The following is an 18,059-nucleotide window of genomic DNA, read 5'->3' on the forward strand; positions in this document are numbered from 1 at the left end:
ACAGCAAAGCAGTGGAGGAAAGCTGAATGTGACTGATAATCTAGATGATGGCTTGTTAAGAAAATATCTCAGTGTGTGGAATACCTCATTTACTGTATAATCCTTGTTCTCCACTGATTGCCTGTCTTCTCTCCTGTCTGTCTCTCTCCACTGACTGCCTGTCTTCTCTCCTGTCTGTCTCTCTCCACTGACTGCCTGTCTTCTCTCCTGTCTGTCTTTCACCACTGACTGCCTGTCTTCTCTCCTGTCTGTCTCTCTCCACTGACTGCCTGTCTTCTCTCCTGTCTGTCTCTCTCCACTGACTGCCTGTCTTCTCTCCTGTCTGTCTTTCACCACTGACTGCCTGTCTTCTCTCCTGTCTGTCTCTCTCCACTGACTGCCTGTCTTCTCTCCTGTCTGTCTCTCTCCACTGACTGCCTGTCTTCTCTCCTGTCTGTCTCACTCTCTCCACTGAATGACTGTTTCCTCTGACTGCCTCTCCTCTCCTCTCCTCTCCTCTCCTCTCCTCTCCTCTCCTCTCCTCTCCTCTCCTCTCCTCTCCTCTCCTCTCCTCTCCTCTCCTCTCCAGTGCCCCCCAGTATTCAGGCTGGCCCGAGGGTGTTGAAGGTGCAGGTGGGGCACCCTGTGGATCTTCCCTGCGTGGCACGGGGGGTTCCACAGCCCTTCCTGGCCTGGCTGAAGGATGGCGCCGCCCTGGTGGTGGACGGGACACAGTACAGGACCTCCCCCGATGGCTCTCTGACCTTAGGCAAGGTGGAGCTGAGTGATCAAGGGACCTACACCTGCCTGGCCACCAGCATCGCTGGAAGAGACCAGGCCAACGTACAGCTGCAGGTGCAAGGTGAGTCACTGAGTCCCCTATAAGCCACACCGGAGATTCTTTAGAATAATAGTTAAAGGGAAAGGTGACACCTAGTCAGTAGCACAATTGAATGCATTCAACCGAAATGTGTCTTCCGTATTTAACCCAACATGGATTGGCAATGCTGCATCCAAACTCTTTTCAAACATAGTTAGGTTTAGGATTAAGATATTGTTTATCCTAAACCTAAACTGAAAGGTTAAGGATATGCCCATGCACAGTTGTTCTTATCATTAATGTGGTGTGTCTTCCCTGTCACCTCCCTCCTCAGTTCCCCCCGTGGTTGATGTCCTGGAGCCCCCCTTCAACAGCCCCCACCAGGAGAGAGTAGCCAACCAGCGCATTGCCTTCCCCTGCCCAGCCAAAGGTGATAACCAACTCTGCTTTATACAGTCATCTAATCACAATAGCATCCATTAAACAAAATGTGTCATCTGTCAATCAGTAAGGTTCCCCTTCAGTCATCCTTATACAATAGACTGGATGTTGTTCTTCTACAACTGCATAGCTTGCTGTTTGGGGTTTTAGGCTGGGTTTCTGTATAAGCACATTTTGACATCAGCTGATGTAAAAAGGGCATTATAAATGCATTTTATTGATAGTTGTTTTTGTATATCCTGTAGACAACATCAATCTAAACATAATTTGCCCATGTTTGCTCACTTATCTTACCACTTTTCTTTCTCTCTCTTTCTTTTCCCCTCAGGCACTCCTACCCCTGTGATAAAGTGGTTGCGTAATGGTCAGGAGCTGACAGGGAACGAGCCCGGTCTGACCATCATGGAGGATGGAACCCTTCTCATCCTGGCATCGGTGTCTCAGCTGGACAACGGAGAGTATGTCTGCACTGCCGCCAATGAGGCTGGCACCACCCAGAAGAAGTACCAGCTCAAAGTCAACGGTGAGCTAGCCTAGTGTAGAATACTACAATACTACTGTAGTAGTAGTGGTACTGAATCAATAGTAGAACTGAATTATATGGTAGTTTATGGTAGCACTTTGTCATATGGTAACCCATTGTCTTACAGTGTCTCACAGTGTCTTAATACTATATAATGTGCTATTACTGCTAAAGTACTATACTAATACTATGTAATGTGGTATTATTGCTAAAGTACTATATTAATAGTATGTAATGTGGTAGTACTGCTAAAAATTACAGTAATACTATGTCATGTGCTATTACTGCTAAAGCACTATATTAATACTATGTAATGTGGTATTTCTGCTAAAGTACTATATTAATACTATGACATGTGGTATTACTTTTAATGTACTATATTAATACTATGTCATGTGGTATTACTGCTAAAGTACTATATTAATACTATGTCATGTGGTAGTACTTTTAAAGTACTATATTCATACTATGTCATGTGGTAGTACTTTAAAATAACTATATTAATACTTTGTCATGTGGTAGTACTGCTAAAATGCTATGGTAATACTTTTTCATGTGGTATTACTGCTTAAATAATATGGAAATACTATGTCATGTGTTAGTATTCAGGTAAAAAAACAATAGGTGGGTAAACGCTGGTCATTGTCTGCGGTGAGTAAAGTAACGATGTTTACCCTCCACTACGCCACTAGTAGCACTGTTGAAGTATAGCACAATAAGCATAGCAGACCTGACCTTTGTCCTATGCCCTCCATACAGTGCCCCCAGATCTCCGTGACAACGGGTCGCCGGGCAACGTGTCAGTGGTGCTGAACCAGCCCACCAACCTGGTGTGTGATGTCACAGGAAGTCCCGTTCCCGTCATCACCTGGTACAAGGATGGCGTTCCTGTAGGTGAACTCATATTACACAGCTGCTGTAGAGATGGGTGTTAGGATAAAACATAAGTCATCCACATTCATTTGATACATAATAGAGTGTCTCCTGAATAGATGATTGACTACTAATAAATCAGCCTTTTAGTCTTGGATTGTTTTACACTACTAAGTATTGTGAATATGATAACAGACCTTTAATCATTAAATACATCCATTACTTAGAGCAGGGGTATTCAAATCTTACCTTACGAGGTCCAGAGTACTGGGCCTGTACGAGGTCCGGAGTAGCGTCACAGGTAGCATCACGGGTAGCATCATGAATGGTTTGTGTGTCGGGCCGTGTGTGTGTCTGTGTGTGTGTGTGTGTGTTTGTGTGTGTGTGTGTGTGTGTGTGTGTGGAATAAAAACAGTAACGAGGAAATACTGTATCTAATGATGTTTTAGAAGCAGCAGGCTCACACATCACAATAATAATGATGATATATTCATATGGGAGCATAAGCCTAAACTGTACACTGTAATAGAATATATTCCTGCAGGCTAAGTGTTGTTATTTGGCTGCCACCGTGTTCTTTCTTTTCCAACAGAGCTCATGTCCTGCAGATGGGAAAATCATAATTTACATGTTAATTCAGTAATAAAGTAAAACCTAAAGTATAGTTCTGTTGTCTGTCTGCTGTCAGATCAAAAGAAGTTCAATTAACAATGAATTTGAAATGAGCACATACAGTATGTGAGTCACAGGTGGCTGGTGGAACCTATATTGGGGAGGACAGGTTCATAGTAATGGCTGGAACGGAGTTAATGGAATGGTATCGAAGCACATCAAACACATGGTTTCCATGTGTTTGATACCATTCCATTAGCTTATGAACCGTCCTCCCCTGACCAGCCTCCACTGATAGGAGTACACATATATATATATTTATTCAATATGTGAATCTCTTAACGATTTCTCAATTTGTGCATGTGTGTGTAGGTGGTTCCTAGTAGCAGTGTTCAGATCTTGCAGCGGGGGAAGACCCTGAGGCTATTGAAGGCCGCCATGGCAGACGCAGGAAGTTATAGCTGCAAGGCCATCAACATCGCAGGAAGTACAGAGAAGGACTTCCTCCTGGAAGTGCTGGGTGAGTGGAGGCAGCACTGACGGGCTGGGTGAGTGGAGGCAGCACTGACGGGCTGGGTGAGTGGAGGCAGCACTGACTGGCTGGGTGAGTGGAGGCAGCACTGACGGGCTAGGTGAATGGAGGCAGCACTGACGGGCTGGGTGAGTGGAGGCAGCACTGACTGGCTGGGTGAGTGGAGGCAGCACTAACGGGCTGGGTGAATGGAGGCAGCACTGACGGGCTGGGTGAGTGGAGGCAGCACTGACTGGCTGGGTGAGTGGAGGCAGCACTGGCTGGCTGGGTGAGTGGAGGCAGCACTGACTGGCTGGGTGAATGGAGGCAGCACTGACTGGCTGGGTGAGTGGAGGCAGCACTGATGGGCGGTGGGGAGGCTGATTGGTTGGTTGGAGAAAAGGCAGGATTCTGTTGGCTTACTCATATTACAGCTGGACTTGTTACTGTATTGGACAATGATATAATAATTTTCACAAAGAAAAATGATTTAGTTTCCTTTGACTCTTTGATCTCATTCATATCTCCACTCTTCCCCATGTTCCCTGCCTTTAGTCCCCCCCACCATCGTAGGGACCGGCTCCCCTCGGGATGTGTCGGCAGTGCTCAACCAGGAGATCAGTCTGGACTGTAAGGTCAAAGGAACTCCCTTTCCCACAATCCAGTGGTACAAAGACAGGAAGTGAGTTCCCTCTTCCACCAGTTGTGTATAGACTAATATGAACAATTCAACTGGATGTGATTCTAATCCCATGGGATGTGTCTTCCCTCTCTCTCCCAGACTGGTGTTCCTAGGTGACCCCAACATAGAGGTCAGCAACAAGGGCCAGACATTGAAAATAAAGAGTGCTCGTCTCGGAGACCAGGCACGCTACCAGTGTAGTGTCACCAACGCGGCGGGCAAACAGACCAAAGACTTCAACCTCAGTGTCTACGGTGGGTGTGGATCAAAGCCTGTGCGTAAATGTGTACGTGTGTCTCAGTTTGCTGTAACTAAGGTGAATTAGTCAGATGAATGTTTAAAGAGTGTTTGCATGGGGTGTGTATTCTGATTTACATATCTCTCATATCTCTCATCCCCTCTCACCCTCACCTTAGTCCCTCCCACTATAAAGGGTGGTAACGTGACCTCAGAGGTCACCGCCCTCCTGGATACCGTAGTAACGCTGGAGTGTGAGGCACGCGGCGTTCCGCTCCCCGCCATCACCTGGTACCGTAACGGAGAGGCCATCCTGTCCAGCCACCAGGCGCAGTATGTGGACCGAGGTCACTTCCTGCGGATCCCACGCGCCCAGGCGTCTGACACTGGTCAGTTCAGCTGCAGGGTCACCAGTGTGGCGGGCACTAAAGAGAAGAACTTTGAGCTGGACGTTTACCGTAAGTACCCCAACTCTTCCTCACTTTACCGTAGGTACTCTAACTCTACCTCAAAGAGCTGGAAGTTTACCTTAAGACCTCAATCTGCCTCACTTTACTGTACATTCCCTAACTCTACCTCACTTTACGGTAAGTTCCCTAACTTAACCTCACTTCACCGTAAGTTCCCTATCTCTACCTCACTTTACCGTAAGTACCCCAATTCTACCTTACATTACCGTAAGAACCCTAACTCTACCTCACTTTACCATAAGTACACTAACTCTACCTCACTTTACCATAAGTACCCTAACTCTACCTCACTTTACTGTAAGTACCCTAACTCTACCTCACTTTACCGTAAGTACCCTAACTCTTCCTCACTTTACCGTAAGTACCCTAACTCTTCCTCACTTTACCGTAAGTACCCTAACTCTTCCTCACTTTACCGTAAGAACCCTAACTCTTCTGCACTTTAGCGTAAGAACCCTAACTCTTCCTCGCTTTACCGTAAGAACCCTAACTCTTCCTCACTTTACCGTAAGTACTCCACCTCACTTTACCGTAAGAACCCTAACGCTTCCTCACTTTACCCTAAGTACTCTAGCTCACTTTACCGTAAGTACTCTAACTCCCTCTCACTTTACCGTAAGAACCCTAACTCAACCTCGCTTTACCATAAGTACCCTAACTCTACCTCACTTTACCATAAGTACCCTAACTCTACCTCACTTTACCGTAAGTACCCTAACTCTTCCCCGCTTTACCATAACAAGCCTAACTCTAACTCACTTTACCGTAGGAACCCTAACTCTAACTCACTTTACCGTAAGAACCCTAACTCAACCTCACTTTACCATAAGTACCCTAACTCTACCTCACTTTACCGTAAGTACCCTAACTCTACCTCACTTTACTGTTAGTACTCTAACTCTACCTAACTTTACCGTAAGTACTCTAACTCTACCTAACTTTACCGTAAGTACCCTAACTCTACCTCACTTTACCGTAATAACCCTAACTCTTCCTCACTTTACCGTAAGAACCCAAACTCTTCCTCACTTTACCATAAGTACCCTAACTCTTCCTCACTTTACCGTAGGAACCCTAACTCTACCTCACTTTACCGTAAGAACCCTAACTCAACCTCACTTTACCATAAGTACCCTAACTCTACCTCACTTTACCGTAAATAGCCTAACTCTTCCTCACTTTACCATAACTACCCTAACTCTACCTCACTTTACCATAGGAACCCTAACTCCACCTCACTTTACCGTAAGAACCCTAACTCAACCTCACTTTACCATAAGTACCCTAACTCTACCTCACTTTACCGTAAGTACCCTAACTCTTCCTCACTTTACCATAACTACCCTAACTCTACCTCACTTTACCGTAGGAACCCTAACTCTACCTCACTTTACCGTAAGAACCCTAACTCTACCTCACTTTAGCGTAAGAACCCTAACTCTTTCTCACTTTACCATAAGAACCCTAACTCTTCCTCACTTTACCGTAAGAACCCTAACTCTTTCTCACTTTACCGTAAGAACCCTAACTCTTCCTCACTTTACCGTAAGTACTCTACCTCACTTTACCGTAAGAACCCTAACTCAACCTCGCTTTACCATAAGTACCCTAACTCTACCTCACTTTACCATAAGTACCCTAACTCTACCTCACTTTACCGTAAGTACCCTAACTCTTCCCCAATTTACCATAACTACCCTAACTCTACCTCACTTTACCGTAGGAACCCTAACTCTAACTCACTTTACCGTAAGTACCCTAACTCTACCTCACTTTACCGTAAGTACCCTAACTCTACCTCACTTTACTGTTAGTACTCTAACTCTACCTAACTTTACCGTAAGTACTCTAACTCTACCTAACTTTACCGTAAGTACCCTAACTCTACCTCACTTTACCGTAAGAACCCTAACTCAACCTCACTTTACCATAACTACCCGAACTCTACCTCACTTTATCGTAAGTACCCTAACTCTTCCTCACTTTACCATAACTACCCTAACTCTACCTCACTTTACCGTAGGAACCCTAACTCTACCTCACTTTACCGTAAGAACCCTAACTCTACCTCACTTTAGCGTAAGAACCCAAACTCTTTCTCACTTTACCGTAAGAACCCTAACTCTTCCTCACTTTACCGTAAGAACCCTAACTCTTTCTCACTTTACCGTAAGAACCCTAACTCTTCCTCATTTTACCGTAAGTACTCTACCTCACTTTACCGTAAGAACCCTAACTCTTCCTCACTTTACCCTAAGTACTCTAGCTCACTTTACCGTAAGTACTCTAACTCTACCTCACTTTACCGTAAGAACCCTAACTCAACCTCGCTTTACCATAAGTACCCTAACTCTACCTCACTTTACCGTAGGAACCCTAACTCTAACTCACTTTACCGTAAGAACCCTAACTCAACCTCACTTTACCATAAGTACCCTAACTCTACCTCACTTCACCGTAAGTACCCTAACTCTACATCACTTTACCATAAGTACCCTAACTCTACCTCACTTTACCGTAAGAACCCTAACTCAACCTCACTTTACCATAAGTACCCTAACTCTACCTCACTTTACCGTAAATAGTCTAACTCTTCCTCACTTTACCATAACTACCCTAACTCTACCTCACTTTACCATAGGAACCCTAACTCCACCTCACTTTACCGTAAGAACCCTAACTCAACCTCACTTTACCATAAGTACCCTAACTCTACCTCACTTTACCGTAAGTACCCTAACTCTTCCTCACTTTACCATAACTACCCTAACTCTACCTCACTTTACCGTAGGAACCCTAACTCTACCTCACTTTACCGTAAGAACCCTAACTCTACCTCACTTTAGCGTAAGAACCCTAACTCTTTCTCACTTTACCATAAGAACCCTAACTCTTCCTCACTTTACCGTAAGAACCCTAACTCTTTCTCACTTTACCGTAAGAACCCTAACTCTTCCTCACTTTACCGTAAGTACTCTACCTCACTTTACCGTAAGAACCCTAACTAAACCTTGCTTTACCATAAGTACCCTAACTCTACCTCACTTTACCATAAGTACCCTAACTCTACCTCACTTTACCGTAAGTACCCTAACTCTTCCCCAATTTACCATAACTACCCTAACTCTACCTCACTTTACCGTAGGAACCCTAACTCTAACTCACTTTACCGTAAGTACCCTAACTCTACCTCACTTTACCGTAAGTACCCTAACTCTACCTCACTTTACTGTTAGTACTCTAACTCAACCTCACTTTACCATAACTACCCGAACTCTACCTCACTTTATCGTAAGTACCCTAACTCTTCCTCACTTTACCATAACTACCCTAACTCTACCTCACTTTACCGTAGGAACCCTAACTCTACCTCACTTTACCGTAAGAACCCTAACTCTACCTCACTTTAGCGTAAGAACCCAAACTCTTTCTCACTTTACCGTAAGAACCCTAACTCTTCCTCACTTTACCGTAAGAACCCTAACTCTTTCTCACTTTACCGTAAGAACCCTAACTCTTCCTCACTTTACCGTAAGTACTCTACCTCACTTTACCGTAAGAACCCTAACTCTTCCTCACTTTACCCTAAGTACTCTAGCTCACTTTACCGTAAGTACTCTAACTCTACCTCACTTTACCGTAAGAACCCTAACTCAACCTCGCTTTACCATAAGTACCCTAACTCTACCTCACTTTACCGTAGGAACCCTAACTCTAACTCACTTTACCGTAAGAACCCTAACTCAACCTCACTTTACCATAAGTACCCTAACTCTACCTCACTTTAGCGTAAGAACCCTAACTCTTTCTCACTTTAGCGTAAGAACCCTAACTCTTTCTCACTTTAGCGTAAGAACCCTAACTCTTTCTCACTTTAGCGTAAGAACACTAACTCTTTCTCAATTTAGCGTAAGAACCCTAACTCTTTCTCACTTTACCGTAAGTACTCTAACTCTACCTCACTTTACCGTAAGAACCTTAACTCAACCTCACTTTACCATAAGTACCCTAACTGTACCTCACTTTACCGTAAGTACCCTAACTCTACCTCACTTTACCCGAAAGAATCCTAACTCTACCTCACTTTACCCGTAAGAACCCTACCTCATTTTACCGTAAGTACCCTAACTCTACCTCACTTTACCGTAGGAACCCTAACTCTACCTCACTTTACCATAAGTACCCTAACTCTTCCTCGCTTTACCGTAAGAACCCTAACTCTTCCTCACTTTACCGTAAGTACTCTACCTCACTTTACCGTAAGTACCCTAACTCTACCTCACTTTACGGTAAGAACCCTAACTCTTCCTCTCTTTACCGTAAGAACCCAAACTCTTCCTCACTTTACCGTAACTACCCTAACTCTTCCTCACTTTACCGTAACTACCCTATCTCTACCTCACTTTACCGTAAGTACCCTAACTCACTTTACCGTAAGAACCCTAACTCTTCCTCACTTTATCCTAAGTACTGTAGCTCACTTTACCATAAGTACCCTAACTCTACCTCACTTCACCGTAAGTACCCTAACTCTACATCACTTTACCATAAGTACCCTAACTCTACCTCACTTTACCGTAAGAACCCTAACTCTACCTCACTTTACCGTAAGAACCCTAACTCTTCCTCACTTTACCGTAAGTACTCTACCTCACTTTACCGTAAGTACCCTAACTCTACCTCACTTTACCGTAAGAAGGCTAACTCTTCCTCACTTTACCGTAAGTACTCTACCTCACTTTACCGTAACTACCCTAACTCTTCCTCACTCTCTGTAACTACCCTATCTCTACCTCACTTTACCGTAAGTACCCTAACTCCCTTTACCGTAAGAACCCTAACTCTTCCTCACTTTATCCTAAGTACTGTAGCTCACTTTACCATAAGTACCCTAACTCTACCTCACTTCACCATAAGTACCCTAACTCTACATCACTTTACCATAAGTACCCTAACTCTACCTCACTTTACCGTAAGAACCCTAACTCTACCTCACTTTACCATAATAACCCTAACTCTTCCTCACTTTATCATAACTACCCTAACTCTACCTCACTTTACCGTAAGAACCCTAACTCTACCTCACTTTACCGTAAGAACCCTAACTCTTCCTCACTTTACCTTAAGAACCCAAACTCTTCCTCACTTTACCATAACTACCCTAACTCTTCCTCACTTTACCGTAAGAACCCTAACTCAACCTCACTTTACCATAAGTACCCTAACTCTACCTCACTTTAGCGTAAGAACCCTAACTCTTTCTCACTTTAGCGTAAGAACCCTAACTCTTTCTCACTTTAGCGTAAGAACCCTAACTCTTTCTCACTTTAGCGTAAGAACCCTAACTCTTTCTCACCTTACCGTAAGAACCCTAACTCTTCCTCACTTTACCGTAAGTACTCTACCTCACTTTACCGTAAGAACCCTAACTCTTCCTCACTTTACCCTAAGTACTCTAGCTCACTTTACCGTAAGTACTCTAACTCAACCTCACTTTACCATAAGTACCCTAACTCTACCTCACTTTACTGTAAGAACCCTAACTCTACCTCACTTTACCATAAGTACCCTAACTCTACATCACTTTACCCTAAGTACCCTAACTCTACCTCACTTTACCGTAAGTACCCTAACTCTACCTCACTTTACCGTAAGAACCCTAACTCTACCTCACTTTACTGTAAGAACCCTAACTCTACCTCACTTTACCGTAAGAACCCTAACTCTTCCTCACTTTACCGTAAGTACTCTACCTCACTTTACCGTAAGTACCCTAACTCTACCTCACTTTACCGTAAGTACCCTAACTCTACCTCACTTTACCGTAAGAACCCTAACTCTACCTCACTTTACTGTAAGAACCCTAACTCTACCTCACTTTACCGTAAGAACCCTAACTCTTCCTCACTTTAACGTAAGAACCCTAACTCTTCCTCACTTTACCTTAAGAACCCAAACTCTTCCTCACTTTACCATAACTACCCTAACTCTTCCTCACTTTACCGTAAGAACCCTAACTCAACCTCACTTTACCATAAGTACCCTAACTCTACCTCACTTTAGCGTAAGAACCCTAACTCTTTCTCACTTTAGCGTAAGAACCCTAACTCTTTCTCACTTTAGCGTAAGAACCCTAACTCTTTCTCACTTTAGCGTAAGAACCCTAACTCTTTCTCACTTTACCGTAAGAACCCTAACTCTTTCTCACTTTACCGTAAGAACACTAACTCTTCCTCACTTTACCGTAAGTACTCTACCTCACTTTACCGTAAGAACCCTAACTCTTCCTCACTTTACCCTAAGTACTCTAGCTCACTTTACCGTAAGTACTCTAACTCAACCTCACTTTACCATAAGTACCCTAACTCTACCTCACTTTACTGTAAGAACCCTAACTCTACCTCACTTTACCATAAGAACCCTAACTCTACATCACTTTACCCTAAGTACCCTAACTCTACCTCACTTTACCGTAAGTACCCTAACTCTACCTCACTTTACCGTAAGAACCCTAACTCTACCTCACTTTACTGTAAGAACCCTAACTCTACCTCACTTTACCGTAAGAACCCTAACTCTTCCTCACTTTACCGTAAGTACTCTACCTCACTTTACCGTAAGTACCCTAACTCTACCTCACTTTACCGTAAGTACCCTAACTCTACCTCACTTTACCGTAAGAACCCTAACTCTACCTCACTTTACTGTAAGAACCCTAACTCTACCTCACTTTACCGTAAGAACCCTAACTCTTCCTCACTTTAACGTAAGTACTCTACATCACTTTACCGTAAGTACCCTAACTCTACCTCACTTTACCGTAAGTACCCTAACTCTACCTCACTATACCGTAAAAACGCTAACTCTTCCTCACTTTACCGTAAGAACCCTAACTGTTCCTCACTTTACCGTAAGTACTCTACCTCAATTTACCGTAAGTACCCTAACTCTACCTCACTTTACCATAATAACCCTAACTCTTCCTCACTTTACCATAACTACCCTAACTCTTCCTCACTTTACCGTAGGAACCCTAACTCTACCTCACTTTACCATAAGAACCCTAACTCAACCTCACTTTAGCGTAAGAACCCTAACTCTTTCTCACTTTAGCGTAAGAACCCTAACTCTTCCTCACTTTACCTTAAGAACCCAAACTCTTCCTCACTTTACCATAACTACCCTAACTCTTCCTCACTTTACCGTAGGAACCCTAACTCTACCTCACTTTAGCGTAAGAACCCTAACTCTTTCTCACTTTAGCGTAAGAACCCTAACTCTTTCTCACTTTAGCGTAAGAACCCTAACTCTTTCTCACTTTAGCGTAAGAACCCTAACTCTTCCTCACTTTACCCTAAGTACTCTAGCTCACTTTACCGTATGAACCCTAACTCTTTCTCACTTTAGCGTAAGAACCCTAACTCTTTCTCACTTTAGCGTAAGAACCCTAACTCTTCCTCACTTTACCCTAAGTACTCTAGCTCACTTTAGCGTAAGAACCCTAACTCTTTCTCACTTTAGCGTAAGAACCCTAACTCTTTCTCACTTTAGCGTAAGAACCCTAACTCTTCCTCACTTTACCGTAAGAACCCTAACTCAACCTCACTTTACCATAAGTACCCTAACTCTACCTCACTTTAACGTAAGAACCCTAACTCTTTCTCACTTTAGCGTAAGAACCCTAACTCTTTCTCACTTTAGCGTAAGAACCCTAACTCTTTCTCACTTTAGCGTAAGAACCCTAACTCTTTCTCACTTTACCGTAAGAACCCTAACTCTTCCTCACTTTACCGTAAGTACTCTACCTCACTTTACCGTAAGAACCCTAACTCTTCCTCACTTTACCCTAAGTACTCTAGCTCACTTTACCGTAAGTACTCTAACTCAACCTCACTTTACCATAAGTACCCTAACTCTACCTCACTTTACTGTAAGAACCCTAACTCTACCTCACTTTACCATAAGAACCCTAACTCTACATCACTTTACCCTAAGTACCCTAACTCTACCTCACTTTACCGTAAGTACCCTAACTCTACCTCACTTTACCGTAAGAACCCTAACTCTACCTCACTTTACTGTAAGAACCCTAACTCTACCTCACTTTACCGTAAGAACCCTAACTCTTCCTCACTTTACCGTAAGTACTCTACCTCACTTTACCGTAAGTACCCTAACTCTACCTCACTTTACCGTAAGTACCCTAACTCTACCTCACTTTACCGTAAGAACCCTAACTCTACCTCACTTTACTGTAAGAACCCTAACTCTACCTCACTTTACCGTAAGAACCCTAACTCTTCCTCACTTTAACGTAAGTACTCTACATCACTTTACCGTAAGTACCCTAACTCTACCTCACTTTACCGTAAGTACCCTAACTCTACCTCACTATACCGTAAAAACGCTAACTCTTCCTCACTTTACCGTAAGAACCCTAACTGTTCCTCACTTTACCGTAAGAACCCAACTCTTCCTCACTTTAACGTAAGTACTCTACATCACTTTACCGTAAGTACCCTAACTCTACCTCACTTTACCGTAAGTACCCTAACTCTACCTCACTATACCGTAAAAACGCTAACTCTTCCTCACTTTACCGTAAGAACCCTAACTGTTCCTCACTTTACCGTAAGTACTCTACCTCAATTTACCGTAAGTACCCTAACTCTACCTCACTTTACCATAATAACCCTAACTCTTCCTCACTTTACCATAACTACCCTAACTCTTCCTCACTTTACCGTAGGAACCCTAACTCTACCTCACTTTACCATAAGAACCCTAACTCAACCTCACTTTAGCGTAAGAACCCTAACTCTTTCTCACTTTAGCGTAAGAACCCTAACTCTTCCTCACTTTACCTTAAGAACCCAAACTCTTCCTCACTTTACCATAACTACCCTAACTCTTCCTCACTTTACCGTAGGAACCCTAACTCTACCTCACTTTAGCGTAAGAACCCTAACTCTTTCTCACTTTAGCGTAAGAACCCTAACTCTTTCTCACTTTAGCGTAAGAACCCTAACTCTTTCTCACTTTAGCGTAAGAACCCTAACTCTTACTCACTTTACCCTAAGTACTCTAGCTCACTTTACCGTATGAACCCTAACTCTAACTCACTTTACCGTAAGAACCCTAACTCTACCTCACTTTACCATAAGTACCCTGACTCTTCCTCACTTTACCATAACTACCCTAACTCTTCCTCACTTTACCGTAGGAACCCTAACTCTACCTCACTTTAGCGTAAGAACCCTAACTCTTTCTCACTTTAGCGTAAGAACCCTAACTCTTTCTCACTTTAGCGTAAGAACCCTAACTCTTCCTCACTTTACCGTAAGAACCCTAACTCAACCTCACTTTACCATAAGTACCCTAACTCTACCTCACTTTAGCGTAAGAACCCTAACTCTTTCTCACTTTAGCGTAAGAACCCTAACTCTTTCTCACTTTAGCGTAAGAACCCTAACTCTTTCTCACTTTAGCGTAAGAACCCTAACTCTTTCTCACTTTACCGTAAGAACCCTAACTCTTCCTCACTTTACCGTAAGTACTCTACCTCACTTTACCGTAAGAACCCTAACTCTTCCTCACTTTACCCTAAGTACTCTAGCTCACTTTACCGTAAGTACTCTAACTCAACCTCACTTTACCATAAGTACCCTAACTCTACCTCACTTTACTGTAAGAACCCTAACTCTACCTCACTTTACCATAAGAACCCTAACTCTACATCACTTTACCCTAAGTACCCTAACTCTACCTCACTTTACCGTAAGTACCCTAACTCTACCTCACTTTACCGTAAGAACCCTAACTCTACCTCACTTTACTGTAAGAACCCTAACTCTACCTCACTTTACCGTAAGAACCCTAACTCTTCCTCACTTTACCGTAAGTACTCTACCTCACTTTACCGTAAGTACCCTAACTCTACCTCACTTTACCGTAAGTACCCTAACTCTACCTCACTTTACCGTAAGAACCCTAACTCTACCTCACTTTACTGTAAGAACCCTAACTCTACCTCACTTTACCGTAAGAACCCTAACTCTTCCTCACTTTAACGTAAGTACTCTACATCACTTTACCGTAAGTACCCTAACTCTACCTCACTTTACCGTAAGTACCCTAACTCTACCTCACTATACCGTAAAAACGCTAACTCTTCCTCACTTTACCGTAAGAACCCTAACTGTTCCTCACTTTACCGTAAGTACTCTACCTCAATTTACCGTAAGTACCCTAACTCTACCTCACTTTACCATAATAACCCTAACTCTTCCTCACTTTACCATAACTACCCTAACTCTTCCTCACTTTACCGTAGGAACCCTAACTCTACCTCACTTTACCATAAGAACCCTAACTCAACCTCACTTTAGCGTAAGAACCCTAACTCTTTCTCACTTTAGCGTAAGAACCCTAACTCTTCCTCACTTTACCTTAAGAACCCAAACTCTTCCTCACTTTACCATAACTACCCTAACTCTTCCTCACTTTACCGTAGGAACCCTAACTCTACCTCACTTTAGCGTAAGAACCCTAACTCTTTCTCACTTTAGCGTAAGAACCCTAACTTTTTCTCACTTTAGCGTAAGAACCCTAACTCTTTCTCACTTTAGCGTAAGAACCCTAACTCTTCCTCACTTTACCCTAAGTACTCTAGCTCACTTTACCGTATGAACCCTAACTCTAACTCACTTTACCGTAAGAACCCTAACTCTACCTCACTTTACCATAAGTACCCTGACTCTTCCTCACTTTACCATAACTACCCTAACTCTACCTCACTTTACCGTAGGAACCCTAACTCTAACTCACTTTACCGTAAGAACCCTAACTCAACCTCACTTTACCATAAGTACCCTAACTCTACCTCACTTTACCGTAAGTACCCTAACTCTACCTCACTTTACCGTAAGAACCCTAACTCTACCTCACTTTAGCGTAAGAACCCTAACTCTTTGTCACTTTAGCCTAAGAACCCTAACTCTTTCTCACTTTAGCGTAAGAACCCTAACTCTTTCTCACTTTACCGTAAGAACCCTAACTCTTCCTCACTTTACCGTAAGTACTCTACCTCACTTTACCGTAAGAACCCTAACTCTTCCTCACTTTACCCTAAGTACTCTAGCTCACTTTACCGTAAGTACTCTAACTCAACCTCACTTTACCGTAAGTACCCTAACTCTACATCACTTTACCGTAAGTACCCTAACTCTACCTCACTTTACCGTAAGTACCCTAACTCTACCTCACTTTACCGTAAGAACCCTAACTCTTCCTCACTTTACCGTAAGAACCCTAACTGTTCCTCACTTTACCGTAAGTACTCTACCTCACTTTACCGTAAGTACCCTAACTCTACCTCACTTTACCATAATAACCCTAACTCTTCCTCACTTTATCATAACTACCCTAACTCTACCTCACTTTACCGTAAGAACCCTAACTCTACCTCACTTTAGCGTAAGAACCCTAACTCTTTGTCACTTTAGCCTAAGAACCCTAACTCTTTCTCACTTTACCTTAAGAACCCAAACTCTTCCTCACTTTACCATAACTACCCTAACTCTTCCTCACTTTACCGTAGGAACCCTAACTCTACCTCACTTTAGCGTAAGAACCCTAACTCTTTCTCACTTTAGCGTAAGAACCCTAACTTTTTCTCACTTTAGCGTAAGAACCCTAACTCTTTCTCACTTTAGCGTAAGAACCCTAACTCTTCCTCACTTTACCCTAAGTACTCTAGCTCACTTTACCGTATGAACCCTAACTCTAACTCACTTTACCGTAAGAACCCTAACTCTACCTCACTTTACCATAAGTACCCTGACTCTTCCTCACTTTACCATAACTACCCTAACTCTACCTCACTTTACCGTAGGAACCCTAACTCTAACTCACTTTACCGTAAGAACCCTAACTCAACCTCACTTTACCATAAGTACCCTAACTCTACCTCACTTTACCGTAAGTACCCTAACTCTACCTCACTTTACCGTAAGAACCCTAACTCTACCTCACTTTAGCGTAAGAACCCTAACTCTTTGTCACTTTAGCCTAAGAACCCTAACTCTTTCTCACTTTAGCGTAAGAACCCTAACTCTTTCTCACTTTACCGTAAGAACCCTAACTCTTCCTCACTTTACCGTAAGTACTCTACCTCACTTTACCGTAAGAACCCTAACTCTTCCTCACTTTACCCTAAGTACTCTAGCTCACTTTACCGTAAGTACTCTAACTCAACCTCACTTTACCGTAAGTACCCTAACTCTACATCACTTTACCGTAAGTACCCTAACTCTACCTCACTTTACCGTAAGTACCCTAACTCTACCTCACTTTACCGTAAGAACCCTAACTCTTCCTCACTTTACCGTAAGAACCCTAACTGTTCCTCACTTTACCGTAAGTACTCTACCTCACTTTACCGTAAGTACCCTAACTCTACCTCACTTTACCATAATAACCCTAACTCTTCCTCACTTTATCATAACTACCCTAACTCTACCTCACTTTACCGTAAGAACCCTAACTCTACCTCACTTTAGCGTAAGAACCCTAACTCTTTGTCACTTTAGCCTAAGAACCCTAACTCTTTCTCACTTTAGCGTAAGAACCCTAACTCTTTCTCACTTTACCGTAAGAACCCTAACTCTTCCTCACTTTACCGTAAGTACTCTACCTCACTTTACCGTAAGAACCCTAACTCTTCCTCACTTTACCCTAAGTACTCTAGCTCACTTTACCGTAAGTACTCTAACTCAACCTCACTTTACCGTAAGTACCCTAACTCTACATCACTTTACCGTAAGTACCCTAACTCTACCTCACTTTACCGTAAGTACCCTAACTCTACCTCACTTTACCGTAAGAACCCTAACTCTTCCTCACTTTACCGT

General features: G+C 43.1%; 1 protein-coding gene across 2 annotated transcripts in view; it reads left to right on the forward strand.

The window, feature by feature from the left end:
• Positions 1-18,059, forward strand: part of hmcn1 (hemicentin 1) — a 236,670-nt gene that overhangs the window by 133,396 nt on the left and 85,215 nt on the right. For both annotated transcript variants that reach the window (XM_045687880.2, XM_045687881.2), the window contains exons 24-31: positions 569-841; positions 1,134-1,229; positions 1,569-1,763; positions 2,523-2,653; positions 3,621-3,768; positions 4,315-4,441; positions 4,541-4,695; positions 4,858-5,136. In XM_045687880.2, the coding sequence (XP_045543836.2) occupies positions 569-841; positions 1,134-1,229; positions 1,569-1,763; positions 2,523-2,653; positions 3,621-3,768; positions 4,315-4,441; positions 4,541-4,695; positions 4,858-5,136 (1,404 nt within the window). The remainder of the gene's footprint in view (positions 1-568; positions 842-1,133; positions 1,230-1,568; positions 1,764-2,522; positions 2,654-3,620; positions 3,769-4,314; positions 4,442-4,540; positions 4,696-4,857; positions 5,137-18,059) is intronic.

The sequence above is a fragment of the Salmo salar genome, chromosome 10, assembly GCF_965601325.2.
Source record: "Salmo salar chromosome 10, fSalSal1, whole genome shotgun sequence".
Classification (NCBI taxonomy): Eukaryota; Metazoa; Chordata; class Actinopteri; order Salmoniformes; family Salmonidae; genus Salmo; species Salmo salar.